The sequence below is a fragment of the Oncorhynchus masou genome, chromosome 3 (genome assembly GCF_036934945.1).
Source record: "Oncorhynchus masou masou isolate Uvic2021 chromosome 3, UVic_Omas_1.1, whole genome shotgun sequence".
Taxonomy (NCBI): Eukaryota; Metazoa; Chordata; class Actinopteri; order Salmoniformes; family Salmonidae; genus Oncorhynchus; species Oncorhynchus masou.
In genome coordinates, this window is record NC_088214.1 from 43394651 (window position 1) to 43415303 (window position 20653).

The following is a 20653-nucleotide window of genomic DNA, read 5'->3' on the forward strand; positions in this document are numbered from 1 at the left end:
CCTCAGGCGAGCAATACCGAGACCTCCTTAATATTAGACAACGCACACCAGCTGTTATTTATAAATAGACACACACCACCACCCGTCCTACCAGATGTATCTGTTCTTTCCTGCCAATGCATGGAAAACCCACGGAAAACTCAGCCAACTGTATATTATCCTTTTTGTCGTTCAGTCACGACTCAGTGAAACATAAGATATTACAGTTTTTAATGTCCCACAGGTAGGATAGTCTCGAGCGGAGATCATCCATTTTATTCTCCAGTGATTTCACGTTGGCCAATAGAACGGATAGTAGAGGCGGGTTACCCACACGCCGATGAATTCTCACAAGGCACCCCGCTCTCCGCCCCCTGTATTTCCATCTTCTATTCACACAAATGTTGGGGATTCGGGCCTGGTCTCTGAGAAGCAGTATATCCTTTGCGTCGGACTCATTAAAGAAAAGATCTTCGTCCAGTTTGAGGTGAGTAGTCGCTGTTCTGATATCCAGAAGCTCTTTTTGGTCATAAGAGACAGTAGCAGCAACATTATGTACAAAATAGGTTACAAACAATGAGAAAAACACACAAAATAGCATAGTTGGTTAGGAGACCGTCAAATGCTTTATGATGTGGTTATAATGCAGTATAAGATCTTCCATAAGACCCTACGACCACCTTATCAAGTCTCATTTTCCTCTCATAATATAGTAATGATTCTGACTACCTAACATCTTTAGTCATTTGAAAATGTAGAGACAAAAGATATTAAAGATATTAAACATATATACATATAAACATATATATTAAAGACTAATACATGCTTATAAAAATAATCAAATGTTTGAAGGTCACTATTTTGTGAACCTGTTTTGCAGTATTGACTTGTGCAAGGATCACAAAAATTGTATACTCGGTTTGTGGTGGACAACAGTGACAAACTGATAGCCTGACAGACGTCATGTCTGCTCTTCTGTTCATCAGATAAGGAAAGACATGATGAACACAGGACAAACAGTGTTAAGCTGGCACGTTATTTGGACATATGGGGCCAGTACATATATATTCAGTACAGGGGTCCTGACAGTGCTCATGATCATGCCAGATTTGATTTCCCCTTTTTCGCTTTACCCAAACCAAATCAATATACCCTTTCTCTTCCCCTTTCTCGCTTCCTCTTACCCCCTTCTCACCCCCCCTCTCTCTCTTTCTCGCTCTCTCTCTTCCTCTCACCCCATTCTCTCGCTCTCTCTCTCTCTCTCTCTCTCTCTCTCTCTCTCTCTCTCTCTCTCTCTCTCTCTCTCTCTTCCTCTCACCCCATTCTCTCGCTCTCTCTCTCCCGTGCTCTCTCTCTCTAGCGCAAAGGTCACAGAGATAAACAGTCTGTCAAATTATTGATCACGTGTGACATCAGAGGGAGGCACACGGATCGTTCAAGATCCTGTTGTAACATAATAGCTAAACCAGACTGGACAAACTTGAGGCCAATTGAGCTGCCCCCTACTTCGAGAAACTCACAACTTTGTTTCATCAAGCAAGGAAAATTCTAAATTATTCATCCTGTCCACTAGACATTCATTCACAACGGATGGTATATTGTTATACCTATTACATGTGTTTCTGCATGGATTTCTGAAAATAGAGTTCTGGCTATCACATTGTATTCTCATTCAATCGATCAATTTAGGATGTGAATCAAATGTATATTATAGTACTCCTTCAAGTAACTCCTTTAATTTAACTTACCCCTTCCTTCCTTGAACACTTTTAAGTCGACAAGTTGGTCAAAACACCCACCCTGAATGACTTCACTGTACTCAAAGTCAATGAAAAGTCATTATTACTTTAAAATATTTATGTGATACTGACTCATATCTATACTAAAAATGAATATAAACGCAACATGTCAAGTTTTGGTCCTAATGTTCATGAGCTCAAATCAAAGATCCCAGAAATGTTCCATACGCACATACTCTCAAATTTTGTGCACAAAATTGTTTACATCCCTGTTAGTGAGTATTTCTCCTTTGCCAAGATAATCCATCCACCTGACAGGTGTGGGTTATCAAGAAGCTGATTAAACAGCATGATCATTACACAGGGGCACCTTGTGCTGGGGACAATAACAGGCCACTCGAAAATGTGCAGTTTCGTCACACAACACAAGGTGCCCGCTCCGGACGCTCAAGGTTCCTTTCCGCTGTTTGGACCAGGACCGTCCAATGTGCCGCCCCATGTTTTAGCCGCAGGTGGTAGGGCAATTATCGGCCATTTGCACCCAGAAATGTACGAGGTAAATGTGTAACCCCATGGCTGCACCCCTGCCTAGTCATGTGAAATCCATAGATTAGGTTTATTTCATTTGACTGATTTCCTTCTTTGAACTGTAACTCAGTTTAACTCTTTAAAATCTTAAAAAGTGTTACATTCTGTGTTTATATTTTTGTTTAGTGTAAATGAAAGTCACACCAACTCTATTTTTGTAAATTGCGATAACAAATTACTTTTTTCCCAGCATGCTCTATTTCAGATAGATTTTTAAAAATTGTTTTTCATATCTGTGTTTTTGCATGTACATTGATTGATTGATTAAATGTTATGCTATAAAAAATATATATAATTTTTTCTAAACTAATCCAATCACTGAAGTTTTGCACCTGTTACTGAAATGGTTGTTCCAGTTGAAATGTCTTAGGTAGTTTCTGCCCACTCTTCTTAACCTTGGCAGTCATTATGAATGCAGGTTGCGGGTGAATACAAATGTCAACTGTTGGACTAATGCTGGCTAGATTCCAATAGTAATTGCTCATCCCTTTGCAAGCCAATGTAATGAGAACAGTTAGGGTTGCAACATTCTAGTAAGTTTTCCAGAAACCCTGGTTGGAAGATTACAGGAAAAATATTTGCAGAGTTTTGCAACCTTTCTTGCAGGCTTGATGTGGCCTGTAAAACAACGAGTTTCAGGCCAATGTATAAGGCCTTATGACATACAATATGTAATGGTTCAAGTATGCTTTTTTTTCTTTCTTTTGGAAAAGCTTTAACACATTTCCTTTAAAAACAGCTCATACATTTTTTACATCATTTATACACATAAAAACAGCTCATACATTTTTTTACATCACATAAAATAAATAACATTGGTGGACATGCAGGTAATCAGGCCCTTGATCCTAAATCGTTGTCCTGTGCTGGGGTGAGTAAATGAGTTACATTTGTACGTGAAGCTCCAATGAGCACATTTTGTTTCTTTTGGAAAAGATTTATTAACACATTTCCTTTAAAAACAGCTCGTACATTTTTTACATCATTTATACACATAAAAACGGCAACAAAGCATAAAACACAGCATTTGAAAGTTACATTTAAATTTGTTAAATAGTACGTGTTGTTAAAATCAAAGAAAACAACCGTGAATAAAAGTACTTCCCTGGTAAACATCAAATCTGTAAAAGCCATTTAAAATGTGTACTAATGATCTAACAAATGTAAAACATTTTTAAGACATGAAAAACATGTTAAAAAGTCACTTTGATAAAAGGCTGTCTTCGGTCCCTTGTACAGGAGCGGGGTGAGTCCTTATCAAACTCGCCTCATCCTGCTCCTCTGAATAAATTACCGTCCCCTCCTTCGGGGCCCAGAGGAGATCCCTCCCCTAGGCGCTACGCCCTGAGTCTTGTTGTTGACCGGGGAGGTGGCAAGAGTCAGAGGTAACGCTGTGTAGCGGCTGCCCAGGAACAAGTAGAGGTCAGGCAAGCCTTTCCCCCTCTTAGACCTGGGCCTCTTGACCACCTCCCTCCTCAGCCTCTCCCACTTGCCTCACCACAGGAAGTAAAAAAGCATCCGCTCCAGGTCTAAAATACTCCTTTGAGGGGGAATAAAAACAGAACTGATTAATAAAAGCACAGGTAAAATCACAGCTTTAATGATTAAAACCTTGCTCTCAAAAGTCAGCTGTCGCAGTCCCCAAAAACCCAGTCTCTGTCTTACTGTCCCCAGGTTCCCACTCCAATTACCGCTCCCTCCTCCCCCCGGTCAAACTTTACCCCCAGTACCCTTATGTCCGTCATTTTGACTGTCAGAGGTAGTCTGGTCAAGTCTGGGTCTGCCCACGGTCCGAAAAATTGGGCCCCTGTCTTGTCTCTGTTCAGTCTCGCCCCAGAGTCTCGTCCATACCAGTCAGTCTGTAACGGTTTTCTTCCTGTGAAGGAGAGTAGGACCAAAATGCAGCGTGGTTATTTATAAACATCTTTAATGAAAGATGAAAATGTGAACACTACACAAAATAAGAAAACGTGGAAAAACCGAAACAGTCCTAACTGGTGCAAAACAGAGACAGGAACAACCACCCACAAGATACCTAAAGAATATGGCTGCCTAAATATGGTTCCCAATCAGAGACAACGATAAATTGAGAACCACTCCAGGCAACCATAGACTTACCTAGAACACTCAACTGAACACAACCCCATAGACTACAAAACCCCTAGACAAAACAAGACACATATAATCACCCATGTCACACCCTGGCCTAACCAAAATAATAAAGAAAACACAGATAACAAAGGCCAGGGTGTGACACAGTCCTCTCCAGAGTCCTGTCGATGGATAAAAGGTCAGTACATAAAATGTTGACGTCGTCCATGTTAAAGACGCACTTGGCGGTCATCCCCCCACTCCCCGGGATACCCACCGGGATACCCACCCCACTGATCCGTTGGTCCCTTCTCAAGACCTGTGCCAGTGGTTCAATACAGTCCAGTTCAGGTCCATCCTGTCCTTTTTCTTATGTAAAAGAGTCACGATCCCCACTCTAAAACTGTCAGGTAGTCTGTCAAGATGTTCAAAGTCAGTAAAAACTGTCAGAAGTTTGTCGGCTAAAACATCCCAAAAGGTCAAATAAAAATTCCAAAGGGAGGCCGTCCTCCCCCGGTGATTTTACCCCTCTTAAAATGTTTCAGTCCTTGGTCGATTTCTGTCCTCGTCAGGTCTTTTATCAGGTTGTCCGTGTTGTGTAGGGTCTTGTCAATGTATGTTAAAAGATCCCCCATTGTTTCCTTCGACACATCTTTTACCCCAAACAGTTCCCCATAAAAATCCTCGACTACTTATTTTATTCCCTCTGTATCTGTTTTTAAAACCCCATCTTTATTTTTTAAACCAGTCATTAACCTACCCTTACTAACTATTTTCTTTAAAAAGTACCTAGTGCACTTCTCCCCCTCTTCTAATTCCATTTCTTTACTTCTTAAAATAATCCACCTTTACTTCTTAAAATAATTATCATAATGGTTCAAGTATGATAATAGTATTCAGCTAGGAACTCACTTAATGAAGGCCACAAGAATGACAACAACGGAATTCAACAACCATGGCTCTGTCACTAACAAATACAGTCATGGGTGATAACTCTACAACTCAATCGAAAAGACAAGGTACACTGGGAAATGATTTGAGGCGTGGCTTCCTGGGGACATTACATTTAAGTACAGTGTACTTAAAAAACTGCATTTGTATTACTCATATGAAGGTAGCACTGCTGTAGTCAGCTATTTAGGTTTCTTAACTTTTTTTTTTTAGGTAATCGGTTTCCTCAAACAGTTTGAGGAGACATAACTTCTTTGGTTTTACGGTATAGAATGCGTGCTTCTTAGGACCGAAGGAAGTTCTCTCTGTAACTGAGATTTGCTCCACTGAAAGAGCTGGTCACAGGTAGCAAGCCTCTGCTTTTATACAGTGAATGAATGAATGAATTAACGCATTTGATTTTGAGTATGAGCTGTATGAAGTTGTTCTATTGCTTTTTCTCGACACAGGAATCCGTGGGAAATGGTACTGTAGGTTGTTTTTCCAATTATGGCCCACTCAAATTCCATTTTAAACAATGATCCATTAATCACAAAAGCCGGTATTAACTCACTTTTCGAGGAAAGGGCTCTAGACAGACGAGTGAAATATTGATTTCATTTGGTACACATGAAAAGTGAATGTGCGAATGTGTGTGTAGGCACATGCCTCTTTGTTTGTCCTCTGTTCAGCCAATCCTCTCACTTAAAAAGGGTAGACTCCTCCAAAATCCTGAGCGAGTGCAGCACAAGGGGTGGGAAAGATCAACAGAGCATACACCTCCTGTTACAAGTCCGAACCAAACCCAACTGGATCCAAGCACGCCTATTTCCAAACTGTGCCAAGTGGAAGTCTTCACTTTTCTCATGATATACATGCTAGGTATTTATACTATGCCTATTTGAAATACATGTAATTATGCTTCTTGGTGGTTCAATTGATACATGGATATTTAGTGAACATTGTATGGCAAAAAGGAGTTCCCAAAATAGGTGTTTGAGAACGTTAAGTTCGGCCTAACTCCTAATGTCATGCCCAAGGAGAGCAAATATTGGTAATAGTATAAACCCCCTCTAAAACTTCACTCATTCAAACTAGGAAACACATACCTTCAGATGAATATGGTCATGATAATCACATGCTCTCATTAATAATTGTTCGATAATGTTAAAAAGTATGCTAAAGTGAACAATCTTTAACAGTTGATGGCTGACAATATAATATAGAACAATTGAGCCAATTCCACCTCTGTACAGTTTTCTTCCATGACGTGACGCACAACGCTCGGTGGCCAAGAGGTCAAAGACCTGTTTGTATTAAATCTTCACTAAAACCCGAAGTCAACTCCAGTCCCTTTGTCTGTCAGTGCAAGTCACAGTCGTTGTAAACACCGGAGCGAGGAGCTAACGATGATGCAGCGGACTTTGTTTTGCAGGGGAGCGCTGCTGGCGCAAAAGGCGGCTGTGGAGGTATCACTGCTCCCGATGAGCGCGCCTCTACAGCCGCGCCTTGACCGTGCCATGTCCTCGGTGACCATCCCGCCCCCAGAGTGCATGCTCCGGCCGCTCGAGGTTCCTTTCCGCTACCTGTTCGGACCAGGACCGTCCAACGTGCCGCCCCGCGTTTTAGCCGCAGGTGGTAGGGGAATTATCGGCCATTTGCACCCAGAAATGTACGAGGTAAATGTGTAACCCCTATTGCTGGTAAATGCATTGTTTGATAACTATTTTTTACTTTTTGGCATCGCCAGAGAGTTTCATTATCCAGAAGTTCTGTTATTAATAGACTACTCAGTGCGCCTATAAATTCATGGTCAATATGAAGGAACACATTTAGGATATTATTTCTTATTTCTAAATTGAGATGTGAATGAAAATCGTTTTTTAAATATTTTTTAAATATTTTTTTTTACAATTTATGGAATTATCAAAACAAGTCTCCTGTAATTGTGAATGCGTCAAATATGTATTTTGACACGTTTCACCCCTCACAACTGACAAAGGATTTAATGAACCACTCATAATTAATCTATGTAGGCCTAGAACTACAACTGTTTTATTCAACAATTTGACGCGTTGCTTGTAGATCATGAACGACATCAAGAAGGGGATCCAGTACGCTTTTCAGACACAGAACAACATGACGATAGCGATGAGCGGCTCGGGACACGCAGCCATGGAGTGCGCCGTCTTCAACACGGTAGAACCTGGGGAGAGCGTGCTCGTGGCTGTCAATGGAATATGGGGAGAGCGAGTGGCTGAAATCGCCGAGAGAATGGGTATGTTTTACGCACGGTTTTACTCACGAGTTCAGCGGTCTCGAAACAAGACCAGTGTTTGCGAGTTAATGTAATTTGAGAAAATTGTTTATGGTCTTGTATACATCTGTTTTGTCCGGATATTAGACTTTCATCTGGATTTATTCCAGGTGCCAATGTTCACATCATGGTAAAAGCACCGGGTGGAGTTTTCAGCAATGGAGAAATTGAAAAGGTAATTGTTTGTTAATGCATTAGGCCTACCAAAGTAGCATTCATGTAGAGATTGTTCAATACAGGTTTCAATACAGGCTCCTCGGCGACTTCAAGGTCACCAACCCTCACCTGTGACCAATTCTAGTTAAACAGTGAGCCCCAAAAATATTTGGACAGTGACAAAAAAATATTTGGACAGGGTGGAGGGGGGGGGGCTTTGTACTCCAGCACTGAATTTGAAATGTTACAGTGACTGGCAGCTTTAATTTGAGGGTATTTTCTTCAATATTGGATGAACCATTTAGAAATTCAGTGGTGTAAAGTACTTCAGAAAAAAACACTTTAAAGTACTACTAAAGTGGTTTTGGGGAGTATCTGTACTGTAATATTTATTTATTTTATTTTTTTATTTTTTTTACTCCAAAATAAAATGATGTACCTTTTACTCCATACATTTCCCCTGATACCCAAAAGTACTCATTACATTTTGAATGCTTAGCAGGACAGGAAAATGATCCAATTCATGCACTTATCAAAAGAAGTGGTCATCACTTCTGCCTCTGATCTGGCAGACTCACTAAACACACGTGCTTTTTTGTATGTCTGAGTGTTGGAGCATGGCCCTGGCTATCCACAAAACAAATGAATGCCATCTTGTTAGCTTAATATAAGGAATTTGATACAATTTATAATTTTACTTTTGATACTTGATATTTGAGCAAATACATTTACATTTGATACTTACACTACTGTTCAAAAGTTTGGAGTCACTTAGAAATGTCCTTGTTTTCCATGAAAACATACATGAAATGAGTTGCAAAATGAATAGGAAATAGAACAAAACTGATGAGTTTCAGAAGAAAGGTCTTTGTTTCTGGCCATTTTGAGCCTGTAATCTGACCCACAAATGCTGATGCTCCAGATACTCAAGCACTCTAAAGAAGGCCAGTTTTTTTGCTTCTTTAATCAGAACAATAGTTTTCAGCTGTGCTAACATAATTGCAAAAGTGTTTTCTATTAGCCTTTTAAAATGATAAACTTGGATTAGCTAACACAACGTGTCATTGGAACACAGGAGTGATGGTTGCTGATAATGGGCCTCTGTACACCTATGTAGATATTCCATAAAAAAAATCTGCCGTTTCCAGTTACAATAGTCATTTGCAACATTAACAATGTCTACACTGTATTTATGATAATTTTTATGTTATTTTAATGGACACAAAATGTGCTTTTCTTTCAAAAACAAGGACATTTCTAAATGACCCCAAATGTTTCAATGGTAGTGTAAGTATATTTAAAACCAAATACTTTTAGACTTTTACTCAAGTATAATTTTACTTGGTGACTTTCACTTTTATTGAAGTCATTTTCTGTTTAGGTATTTGTACTTTTACTCAAGTATGACAATTGTGTACTTTTTCCACCACTGTAGAAATTAAACTTGTGTGTATTAAAGTAGTCAAAAGTTTAGTATTTGGTCCCATATTCCTAACACGCAATGATTACATCAAGCTTATAACTCTACAAACATGCTAGATGCAATTGCTGTTTGTTTTGGTTGTTTCAGATCATTTTGTACCCAATAGAAATTAATGATAAATAATGTATTGTGTCATTTAGGAGTCACTGTTATTGTAAATAAGAATATAATATGATTCTAAACGCATCTACATTAATGTGGTTGCTACCATGGTTACGGATAATCCTGAATGAATCTTGAAAAATGATGACTGAGAAAGTTACGGAGGCATAAATATCATACCCCACCAAAAAATACTGTTATTGTAATGGTGAGAGGTGTCTTTGGGGTATGATATTTGTGCATCTGTAACTTTCTCACTCATCATTACTCATGATAAATTCAGGACAATCCGTAATCATAGTAGCATCCACATGAATGTAGAAGTATTCAGAAACATATTCTATTCTTATATTTTCTCTCCGCCTTCAAGAGAGGGGGCCACAAAAAAATGTGTCCACTTGGTGGGTTGGCCCCCCAACCAAATCTCACGTATGGCCCCCAAAAGGCCAGAGCCTGCCCTGATTTCAGTCATATAGCCTATATATTAAATTCATATCGTCAACATGGCAAGGGCTTGGGTAACTATGGAGGGCATTTAGTGCCAAAAGTATTTTTGTTTATCTGACTGCCTATCTCCTGTCTATCCATAGGCCCTGGCCAAACACAAGCCCGTTCTGTTCTTCCTCACACATGGAGAGTCCTCTGCTGGCCTCGCCCACCCTGTCGACGGCATTGGAGACCTCTGCCGCAAGTGAGACTCCACTCCATCTCAAAACATACTGCAGTATATCTCCACTGCATTTCTCTCAATTCACACAATGATGACAGCGGCTTTAAATTCAAGGCCTACATTCCTCTCTCTTCTCTCTCCTCAGACACAATACCCTGTTTCTTGTAGATACTGTCGCGTCTCTTGGGGCGTCGCCTATTTTCATGGACCAGCAGAGTAAGAGAGTTTCAGACACCTATTTCAGTCTGTCTGTGTGTGTGTATGGGTGTATGATGTCATCGTTTTCTTGTCTTTGTAGATATTGACATCCTGTACACTGGCTCTCAAAAGGCATTGAATGCACCCCCTGGTACAGCACCCATCTCCTTCAATGAAAGAGCATGGTGAGGGTTTGTGTGTGTATGTGAGAGGGAAGAAAGACGGTGAATGATTGAATGGAGACCAAATGAATGTTTGAATTTTGAGGAATGTGGACTTTACACATCCCCCCCCCCCCCCATACAGCCAAAAGATGTTCAACAGGAAAACAAAACCAGTGTCCTACCTCTTTGACATGGCCCACTTGTCTAACTATTGGGGAAATGATGGTCAACCAGCCAGACTGTAAGTCTACAGTATTGTCAACGAACAGTACTTTGTTATGAGAAAATCTCCCATCCTAACCAGGTGAAATAGTAATAAATAAATAACAAGCTTTCATTTCCCCCCGTTTCAGATACCACCACACAGGACCAGTGTCTGGGTTCTTTTCCCTGAGGGAAAGTCTTGCTATTCTTGCTGAGAAGGTGTAGTGGCTATTTGTAACCATTTTAAAACCCTATTTTATTTTTCTTATAGCCACAGTGGAGAATTGAGCTGACTATTTGTTCCTGCCGTATGTAGTCCATGAATCCAGAAATTGAATGTCCACAGATTGCTTGCCGTAAAAAAAATAAAGTTACATTTATTTCATATCTTGGCTACAAAATGTTGCAAAAAGTCAATCAAAAGACGATATTTCAGCTATAACTTAAGAATTCTTGGATCAAACAATCAAACAATATCATAAAGACAAAGGAAGCACGGTCAAAAGACAGTATGGGCTCCAGCCAGCTATTCCCAGCAGGCCTCTGCGCCCATGACTATTTCAGCCATCTCCAGCCTGCAGAGGGAGGCATAGACACTTACACGTGATTAAGATCAGTCAAACAATATGATAAAACAATGGCATATAAACAAATAATATAATTCTAATTTAAACAAATAACAAAACCTGCTATTTGGCCCTTACATACCGGCCCCTTATTGTATGTAACGTGAGGCAACAACAATTATCTAAACATGTTTAGAAAAGGGCCAAAATGTGCGGGTGTATGACATGGGGTATGACATCATTCGTCGCTTTAGCTGATGCACTCTGCTTCACCACCTCAGATGGCAAACGTGCTGCGCTCTGACCTTTCAGACTTCTCCACCTTCTCACTGAAATCAGTGCCACAGTGGCTCGTCGGGTCCAGCAGGTTGATCAAGGAGATCCTATTGGCAGCGACCGGTACCTGTGTGTCACGTCGGTCACTGCATTCTCTAAGTGGACAGTCACCACCCAATCCTAGTAGGGTCTCGACTGCATACGGGCCTGCTACTTGACTATGGATCACCTGCATTACTTGTGATGCATTGTTCCTATTTAGCAATCCAATGTCAGCATGTGTGTGACAGCTTTATACCTCTCCCAGATATGGCCACTTGGACAGCTCATCTTGTCTGGGAATGTTTTCCTTTGTCACTGGTAGGTTTTTGTGAGTGTAAACTTCCGATAGTTTAATGAACTTGTTGGTGTCAAGCCCACTCACCTTTGACAGGCCTTTCCTGGCCCATGGTACGCAGCAGGACGTTCCTTCTTGTTCCTGTTACATTCAGCTGCTGAGTCAGCTTGACGGTGCAGAATGTTGCTGAGCTACCTGTGTCTAAGAATGTATATGTTAGCACTACCTTGTTTCCTTTGCTGGATTTCACATGAACCGGTATGATGGATAGAACAAACCTCTCTTCGCCGACTCAATATTCCCGGTCCTCATTTCTGTAGCTCCATATGAAGCACACATATGAGATGCCTACTACAGTCTCTGCTCATGTGCCCCTTGGTGAGACGACAAAAGCAGATGCCTTTCTCCTTTAGAAGAGGTAACTTCTCCCTGCTCAACTTCTCCTTTAGTAATGGACACCGTTGCAGTGTGATTACCACTGCAGTACAGATAGGCAGATTAACATGGGGTTTATGAGCTTCTATTCACCTGGGTCTGTTGTGGTTGTTCAGCCTCAGTCCGATGATGCCGTGACAAGCCGCCCCAGACCATGACGGACCCTCCACCTCCAAATCGATCCCGCTCCAGAGTACAGGCCGCGGTGTAACGCTCATTCCTTCGAAGATAAACGCAAATCCGACCATCACACCTGGTGAGACAAAACCGTGACTCGTCAGTGAAGAGCACTTTTTGCCAGTCCTGTCTGGTCCAGCGATGGTGGGTTTGTGCCCATAGGTGACGTTGGTGCCGGTAATGTCTGATGAGGACCTGCCTTTCAATAGGCCTACAAGCCCTCAGTCCAGCCTCTCTCAGCCTATTGCAGACAGTCTGAGCACTGATGGAGGGATTGTGCGTTCCTGGTGTAACTCAGGCAGTTGTTGTTGCCATTCTGTACCTGTCCTGCAGGTGTGATGTTTGGATGTACCGATCCTGTGCAGGTGTTGTTACACGTGGTCTGTCACTGCGAGGACGATCAGCTGTCCGTCCTGTCTCCTTGTAGCACTGTCTTAGGCGTCTCGCAGTACGGACATTGCAATTTATTGCCCTGGCCACATCTGCAGTCCTCATGCCTCCTTGCAGCATGCCTAAGGCACGTTCACGCAGATGAGCAGGGACCCTGGGCATCTTTCTTTTGGTGTTTTTCCAGAGTCAGTAGAAAGGCCTCTTTAGTGTCCTAAGTTTTCATAACTGTGACCTTAATTGCCTACCGTCTGTCAGCGGCTTAACGACTGTCCCACAGGTGCATGTTCATTAATTGTTTATGGTTCATTGAACAAGCAGGGGAAACAGTGTTTAAACCCTTTACAATGAAGATCTGTGAAGTTATATGGATTTTTACGAATTATTTGAAAGACAGGGTCCTGAAAAAAGGGACGTTTCTTTTCTTGCCGAGTTAAAATGTGAAAGTGTGTGAATGATAACGCAGTGCAGGAAATTAAGAAATGTATTAAAATGTTGGAAGTGAATGCTGGGATTAAAAAATGAACTATGCAAATGAGCAAAAGCTGTGTGCATTAAGGAAATAGATACCTGGCTCAAATAGAAGCCTGTCTCTATAGTGAGTGCCTGTTGTGTTCAGTGATTTAAGCAAATAAACGCCAGGCTATTAATAACATTTTTACGGTAAGCACATATGATTCACTGAGCCCTCCGTTAGGTGCACTGAGCTCTCCATAATGGAATAATAACCTTAATGAATAAACCATGTTTATGTTCATAATGATGCAGTCCTATTAGCTGATTACTTTGAACGTTGCTTCTAATTCTCTAAATAAATCTGAAAAAAGTATTTACTAGCCGTTTTGGACCCGTTTCCGGCTTACTGTGCCTGTCGCATCAGTACCTAGTCTTTGTCTTCCCGTAGGGGCTGGAGGAGTCCTGGAGGCACCACAGGGAGGTGGCAGGGTACCTCTGGAAGGGCCTGGAAGACATGGGCCTCAAGCTATTCATCCAGAACAAGGTAAAAGACTTGCCATGCAACTGAAATCACACCCTATTTGGTGCACTACTTTTCTCCAGATGCTATTTTCATATGAAGTAGTGCAGTGTGGAATAGAGGTCCATTTCAAACAGATTGTAAACAAACAATTTATGTTCTACAATAATATTGTCCCTTTTTTAACATCCTCCAATTTCAAGGCTGGTGCAATTCCTTGGTCTTGAATTTGACAGAAGTGTATCTAAATGTGGGGCCGTGATATTTTATCCGTGCAGGACCTTAGGCTGCCCTCCGTCACCACCATCGCCATTCCTGAGGGCTACAACTGGAGAGAGATGCTGCAGTACATCATGAAGCACCACAATATGGAGATGACTGGGGGCCTGGGGCCCTCCACTGGCATGGTGAGTGTAAGGGGAATGTTAAAGTTCTAGCTAATTGCCTATGCATAACTACTAACATGAATATGTTTATTAACCATTGCATTTGATATGGGAGTTGAAACCCTGTCTGTAGAACAAATGGGATGGTTAGACAACCAATGTAGGGAAGAAAGTACCTTGTTGTTGTCAAGGCTGTCCCACTAAGCATTTGACATCAGGCGACGTCTTTTGGACCTCCTGTTTTGGTCCTCCATCTTTTTTTGGTCCGGATCGTCCTTGATTTCTACGTCCACAGACTTCCGGACAGGCTTTGATTTAGACGAAACATAGATATCTATAATTGGTTCAGATTTGAACGAATCATAGACATTTATGTATCAAAAGTTTGGATAGCACAGTACAGAACAGCAGAGTACAGTAAATTACAGTACATTAAAGAAAAGGATCAGGTCCGCACTGACGAAATGTGTACTTGTTTGGGGGCAGAGTTCATTAGAATAATAAGAGACAACAGGTAGCCTAGTGGTTAGAGTGTTGGGCCACTAACCGAAGGATTGCTGGTTTGAATACCCGAGCAGTCAATATGAAACATCTGTCAATGAGTCCTTAAGCAAGGCACTTAACTCCTGACACTGTACTACTATGGCTGTCCCTGTAAAAAACAACACTGCACCGACAATAAACCAACTTTTACATTTTTTTATACCCAGCATGCTTTGCAAGTGTTTTGTTTAACATTTAGGCCATTCAACAGACGCTCTTATACAGAGTAACTTACAATCAGTGCATTCAACTAAGACAGATAAACAACAACCGTTACTCAGAATGTTATTGTGGTTGAAGTGGTCTGTTGGTTTATTCTGAACATTATCATTCGCCGTGTTAATGCTTTTGAAAAAGCTAACATAAGGTGATAGGTGTATAAAATCGAGTACGCATCCATGAAATCTCCATAGACAAACATTAGTAGTAGAATGGCCTTACTGATGAGCTCAGTGACTTTCAACAGGGCACTGACATAGGATGCCACCTTTCCAACAAGTCAGTTAGTCAAATTTCTGCCCTGGTAGAGCTGCCCCAGTCAACTGTAAGAGCTGTTATTGTGAAGTGGAAACTTCTAGGAGCAACAACGGCTCAGCTGTGAAGTGGTAGGCCACACATGCTCACAGAACAGGGACCGCCGAGTGCTGAAGCGTGTAAAAATCGTCTGTCCTCGTTTGCGACACTCCCGACCGAGTTCCAAACTACCTCTGGAAGCAATGTCAGCACAAGAACTGTCCGTCGGGAGCTTCATGAAATGGGTTTCCATGGCCGAGCAGCCGCACACAAGCCTAATATCGCCATGCGCAATGCCGAGCATCGGCTGGAGTGGTGTAAAGCTCGCTGCCATTGGACTCTGGACCAGTGGAAATGCGTTCTCTGGAGTGATGAATCACACTTCACCATCTGGCAGTTCCAATGGATGCCAGGAAAACACTACCTGCCCCAATGCATAGTGCCAACTGTAAAGTTTGGTGAAGGAGGAATAATGGTCAGGAGATGTTTTTCATGGTTCAGGCTAGGCCCCTTAGTTCCAGTAAAGGGAAATCTTAACGCTACAGCATACAATGACATTCTAAACAATTCTGTTCTTCCAACTTTGTGGAAACAGTTTGGGGAAGGCCCTTTCCTGTTTCAGCATGACAATTCCCCAATGCACAAAGCAAGGACCTTACAGAAATGGTTTATTGAGATCGGTGTGGAAGAACTTGACTGGCCGGCCTGCTCAGACCACTGATCTCAACTCATCTTAGCTAATCGGCCAACATCAGTGCCCGGCCTCACTAATGCTCGTGGCTGAATGGAAGCAAGTCCCTGCAGCAATCTAGTGAAAAGCCTTACCAAAATAGTGGAGGCTGTTAAAGCAGCAAAGGGGGAACCAACTCCATATGCAATCTTCAGTTGGCTCTTCTTTTTTATTGTTTTCTATTAAGAGGCATGATAAATTATTATTGTGACACAACGCTTACTTGAGAGTGTATAGCAGTTGAAATTTGGCCATAGATGTCATTGTCTGTAAATTGGCCATTCTCTGTAAATGACGTATTTTCAATGTCCGGAAAATATGTATTTTTCCCTTTCATTCAACACCTAAAATGCACCTGATTTCAACGTCCTGAAAATGCGTATTTTTGACATTTGTATAAGACATCTTTTCAATGTGATTTTACATACTCGGGTGTCTTGAGCAATTATTTGATGGTTGAATTTCTCATGTGAGCTCTGTCAGTGATGTGTCCACCATTTTGTTTCACCCCAGGTGTTGCGTGTGGGTCTGATGGGATACAACTGCCAGAAGACCAATGCAGACATGGCACTGGCTGCCCTGGCCGACGCTTTGAAGAACTGCAAAAAGAGCAAAGCATAAAAAAAGTTTATAATGCCTTTTAATACCCCAAACGAACATGCATTCGGCCATGCTGGAGGACACCTGGAATGCATGGGCAAAGGCGTCAATCTGTGAAAGTATTATCACGGGTGTTTGTGAGCCGAAAGATTTGAAGCACAAATGTAAAAAGACAGATTCCGACATACATTCACGTGCAACTGCTTTCCTAATAGAGACTTTGTAATTACTGTAGAAGGTAAATGCTCTACAGGGAAAGAATATAAAATATGTTTCAAGGAGTCAATAAAATATATACAATTCTGCATTGTGTCCATGTCACCCTGCATATTCAGGGAAATAAATGGCCTTCAAAAGACAAATTGGTGTAAGTGCCAACACATTTGACCACACCCCAAATCATTTTTCCAGACAGCATGATAAGAAAATGGTTGCTAATAGAATTAAACTTGAACAGATTCAACACTGCATAGCCTGTATTGTACACACACACACACACACATGGAAATGTAGGTATAACAGGAGTGTAATCAGTCGCAAAATGGAAGAAAACAAGAATTTATATTGGACAAATTCAGGTAGGTCCCTCCCCGTTTGCTTCCATTTAAGAAACGTTTTGCAACAGAGTAGGCGTAATGAATATGCCCCAGCTCACCTGACGAGAGCTCATGGGTGCATAATTTTTAAAGATTAGTTTAGGAAAAGTTTTTGTTATTGCATTTCCTTTAAAAACAGCTCATATAGGTTTTTACACATAAAATATATGTTATATATATATATATATATATATATATATATATATATATATATATATATATATGTGTTATACACATAAAAACGGCATAAAACCAAAAAAGGACCAACAGCACGGGTAAAGTATGTTTAAATATCATTTTATTCAACATTCTGGCTTGTAGAGACTTTGCGTCTTTTTTACATTAACTTCTTTCAGACTGATATCCATGGAGTAACCATGGTAACATTCTGATGTTTAGACAATTTTTTAAATCTAAATTCCAACGGTGAAACATTGTATCACTACAATGTTGCAAATGAATGAACTGGATGTATCTTCAATGTCAACAGCAAACCAACTCGATACAACTTAACTTGTGGATATACCTTTCAATTTTTTCAACATACATTACTTCCGACATTGCTCTTCATGTCGGGTGGCTATAAGGTTAGATTCAAGATATCAATAACAAAAGGCCCAAGCAACAGTTGTCTTACACTACGAGTGTATTTATTCACTATGATTGTATTCATAGGCTTCGTCATATACATGCCATGGTTGACTAGTAGGATACGCAAGTGACGCATACAGTGCATTCGGAAAGTATTCAGAATCCTTGAGTTTTTCCACAATGTGTTACGTTACAGCCTTATTCTAAAATAGATTAAATGGTTTTCCCCCTGTCAGGACCCGGTTACGAACCTGGGTCTCCGGAGTGAGAAACAGTCACTTAACCAACTGAGCCACGAATAGTCAGCAGAACCCAGAAGATGAGGCAGACACAGCAGTACTTAAGACGGTGTATTTAATAAAGTAAAAAGGAGGTCCTTCAATACAAAATTGGCAAATCCAAAAGGTGGTAGGAATAGCACAAAAAAGCCTCAAGAGATACTCAAAAACAAAAACAGAATTCCACAAGAGCATCCACCGGAATCGACAAGAATACACAGAACACTAGGGCTGGGTGCTAACATACAAACACAGAGCACAGAACTGAGGGAAACTAAGGGTTTAAATACAATCAGGGGAAACGAGGCACAGGTGCAAATAATAATGGGGAACAAGGGAAAAAACATAAGGTCAAAAAGCACAATGGGGGCATCTAGTGACCAAAACCCGGAACAACCCTGGCCAAATCCTGACACCCCCCTCATCAATCTACACACAATACCCCACAATGACAAAGTGAAAAAGGTTTTTAGAAATGTTTGCAAAAAAATTCCATAACAGAAATACCTTATTTACATAAGTATTCAGACACTTTGCTATGAGGCTCGAAATTGAGCTCAGGTGCATCCTGTTTCCAATTTTTCGACAACTTGATTGGAGTCCACCTGTGATAAATTCAATTGATTCGACACGATTTGGAAAGGAACACACCTGTCTATATAAGACCCAGCAGTTGACAGTGCATGTCAGAGCAAAAATAAGCCATGAGGTCGAAGGAATTGTCCCTAGAGCTCTGAGACAGGATTGTGTCAAAGCACAAACTTTTGTCAGAGTACCAATGTCTATAGCATTGAAGGTCCCCAAGAACAAAGTTGGCTTCAGCATTCTTAAATGGAAGAAGTTTGGAACCACCAAGACTCTTCCTAGAGCTGGCCAACCGGCCAAACTGAGCAATCGGGGGAGAAGGGCATTGGTCAGGGGGGTGACCAGGAACCAGATGGTCACTCTGACAGAGCTTCAGAGTTCCTCTGTGGAGATGGGAGAACCTTCCAGAGGACGACCATCTCTGCAGCACTCCACCAATCAGGCCATTATAGTAGAGTGGCCAGACAGAAGCCACTCCTTAGTAAAAGGCACATGACAGCCCGCTTGGAGTTTGCCAAAAGGCACCTAAAGGACTCAGACCATGAGAAACAAGATTCCCTGGTCTGATGAAACCAAGATTGAATTTGTCCTGAATGCCAAGCATCACTTCTGGAGAAAACCTGGCACCATCCCTAAGGTGAAGCATGTTGATGGCAGCATCATGCTGTGGGGATGTCTTTCAGAAGCAGGGAGGAAGCTAAGACAACGCAGGAGTGGCTTCGGGACAAGTCTCTGAATGTCCTTGAGTGGCCCAGCCAGAGCCCGGACTTGAACCCAATCGCACATCTCTGGAAAGACCTGAAAATAGCTTTACAGCGACACTCCCCATACAACCTGACAGAGCTTGAGAGGATCTGCAGAGAGGATCTGCAGAGAAGAATGGGTGAAACTCCCCAAATACAGGTGTGCCAAGCTTGTAGAGTCATGCCCAAGAAGACTGTGTCTGAATACTTATGTAAATGTGATTTTTTTCTTTAAATTTAAAAATAAATGAGCAAACATTTCTTAAAAACAGTTTTTGTTTTGTCATTATGGGGTATTGTGTGTTGATTGATGAGGGAAAAAAATAATTGACTACATTTTAGAATAAGACTAACGTAATGTTGGGGGGAAAAAGTCATACTGAATCCTTTCCGAATGCACTGTATAGTGTCCTCATATGAAGCCCTTGTATTCCCACATAACTGAACTGAACCCCAAGCTGCTGGCGTTGGACTGGCTTCTCAGAGTCTGGGAGTCCGACAAGCCAGGAGAGGGCTCCTTCTCCTCAATTCTACCTTTCCGCTACACCGAGACTCTGCACTTATCACATGTGGGTCAACCAGTCATCAACTTTGTGAGTTTGACTGCCACTGACAGCTGAGTACTGTACAGCAGGCCTAACAAAAATAATTCTACACAAGGATAGGCTGCCTACTCACCTGTCAAGGTGGCTTAGCCTACTCTGATTTTTTGCCCTATTGAAAAGCGTTTGTTGTATTCTGTCACAGCGCAATACTGCATGGACCTATAACTGTAATCACGTGTACATACATTTCCCCTGTTCTGCAGGTTCAATGCTGAGAATAAGAAATCACAGGGAATGTGGCTTCCTCAGAATGCAACAGAGTAGCCTTCATTATGGCACAAATATCAGGTATTGGACTGTTCAAACTCCAAGCCTAGACCTAGCCTATACATGCACATCCTGCAGCGAATTCAGGGGGTAGACCAAGTGGGACTTGAACCTGCAACCTTTTCATGTCAGTTCAACACCTAAGCTGGTGTTATCTCCTCTAGAGGGCTGAAGGAGAAAGAGTAAGGAGACCTGACTGGACAGCAGTCAACTCGACATGCCCATGCCCTGGCCAGGACCCCATGTACAGCAGGTAAGACAGGCACTTTTCAGTCTGATGTCCATAAACCACTTTCCATTCAACGAGGTTGGCCTATGCCCTGAATAGATATTCAATGCCTGGACCTAAAATACCTGTTACCCCTTTTGGTATTTCCTGATCTGTGGGGAACAGATGGCTTCCGCATGCTTCGGTTTGGCCTTTGTTTGAAAAACGAGACA

At 41.5% G+C, this 20653-nt stretch overlaps 1 protein-coding gene across 1 annotated transcript; it reads left to right on the forward strand.

The window, feature by feature from the left end:
* Positions 1 to 6669: 6669 nt before the first annotated feature.
* agxtb (alanine--glyoxylate and serine--pyruvate aminotransferase b) lies at positions 6670 to 16852 on the forward strand. The gene is made up of 11 exons (XM_064941930.1): positions 6670 to 7006; positions 7413 to 7605; positions 7755 to 7819; positions 9976 to 10076; positions 10201 to 10271; positions 10354 to 10438; positions 10560 to 10658; positions 10771 to 10840; positions 13704 to 13799; positions 14054 to 14182; positions 16461 to 16852. The coding sequence occupies exons 1-11, from the start codon at positions 6737 to 6739 to the stop codon at positions 16566 to 16568; spliced, it is 1287 nt and encodes a 428-aa protein (XP_064798002.1). The 5' UTR covers positions 6670 to 6736; the 3' UTR covers positions 16569 to 16852.
* Positions 16853 to 20653: the final 3801 nt, after the last annotated feature.

Bases quoted from the DNA above. Each gene is read 5' to 3' on its own strand.
- agxtb (XM_064941930.1), top strand. From the start codon at position 6,737: ATGATGCAGCGGACTTTGTTTTGCAGGGGAGCGCTGCTGGCGCAAAAG. The intron at 7,606-7,754 runs GTATGTTTTACG...GATTTATTCCAG, and splicing joins TGAAATCGCCGAGAGAATGG to GTGCCAATGTTCACATCATG. The intron at 10,659-10,770 runs GTAAGTCTACAG...CCCCCGTTTCAG, and splicing joins GATGGTCAACCAGCCAGACT to ATACCACCACACAGGACCAG.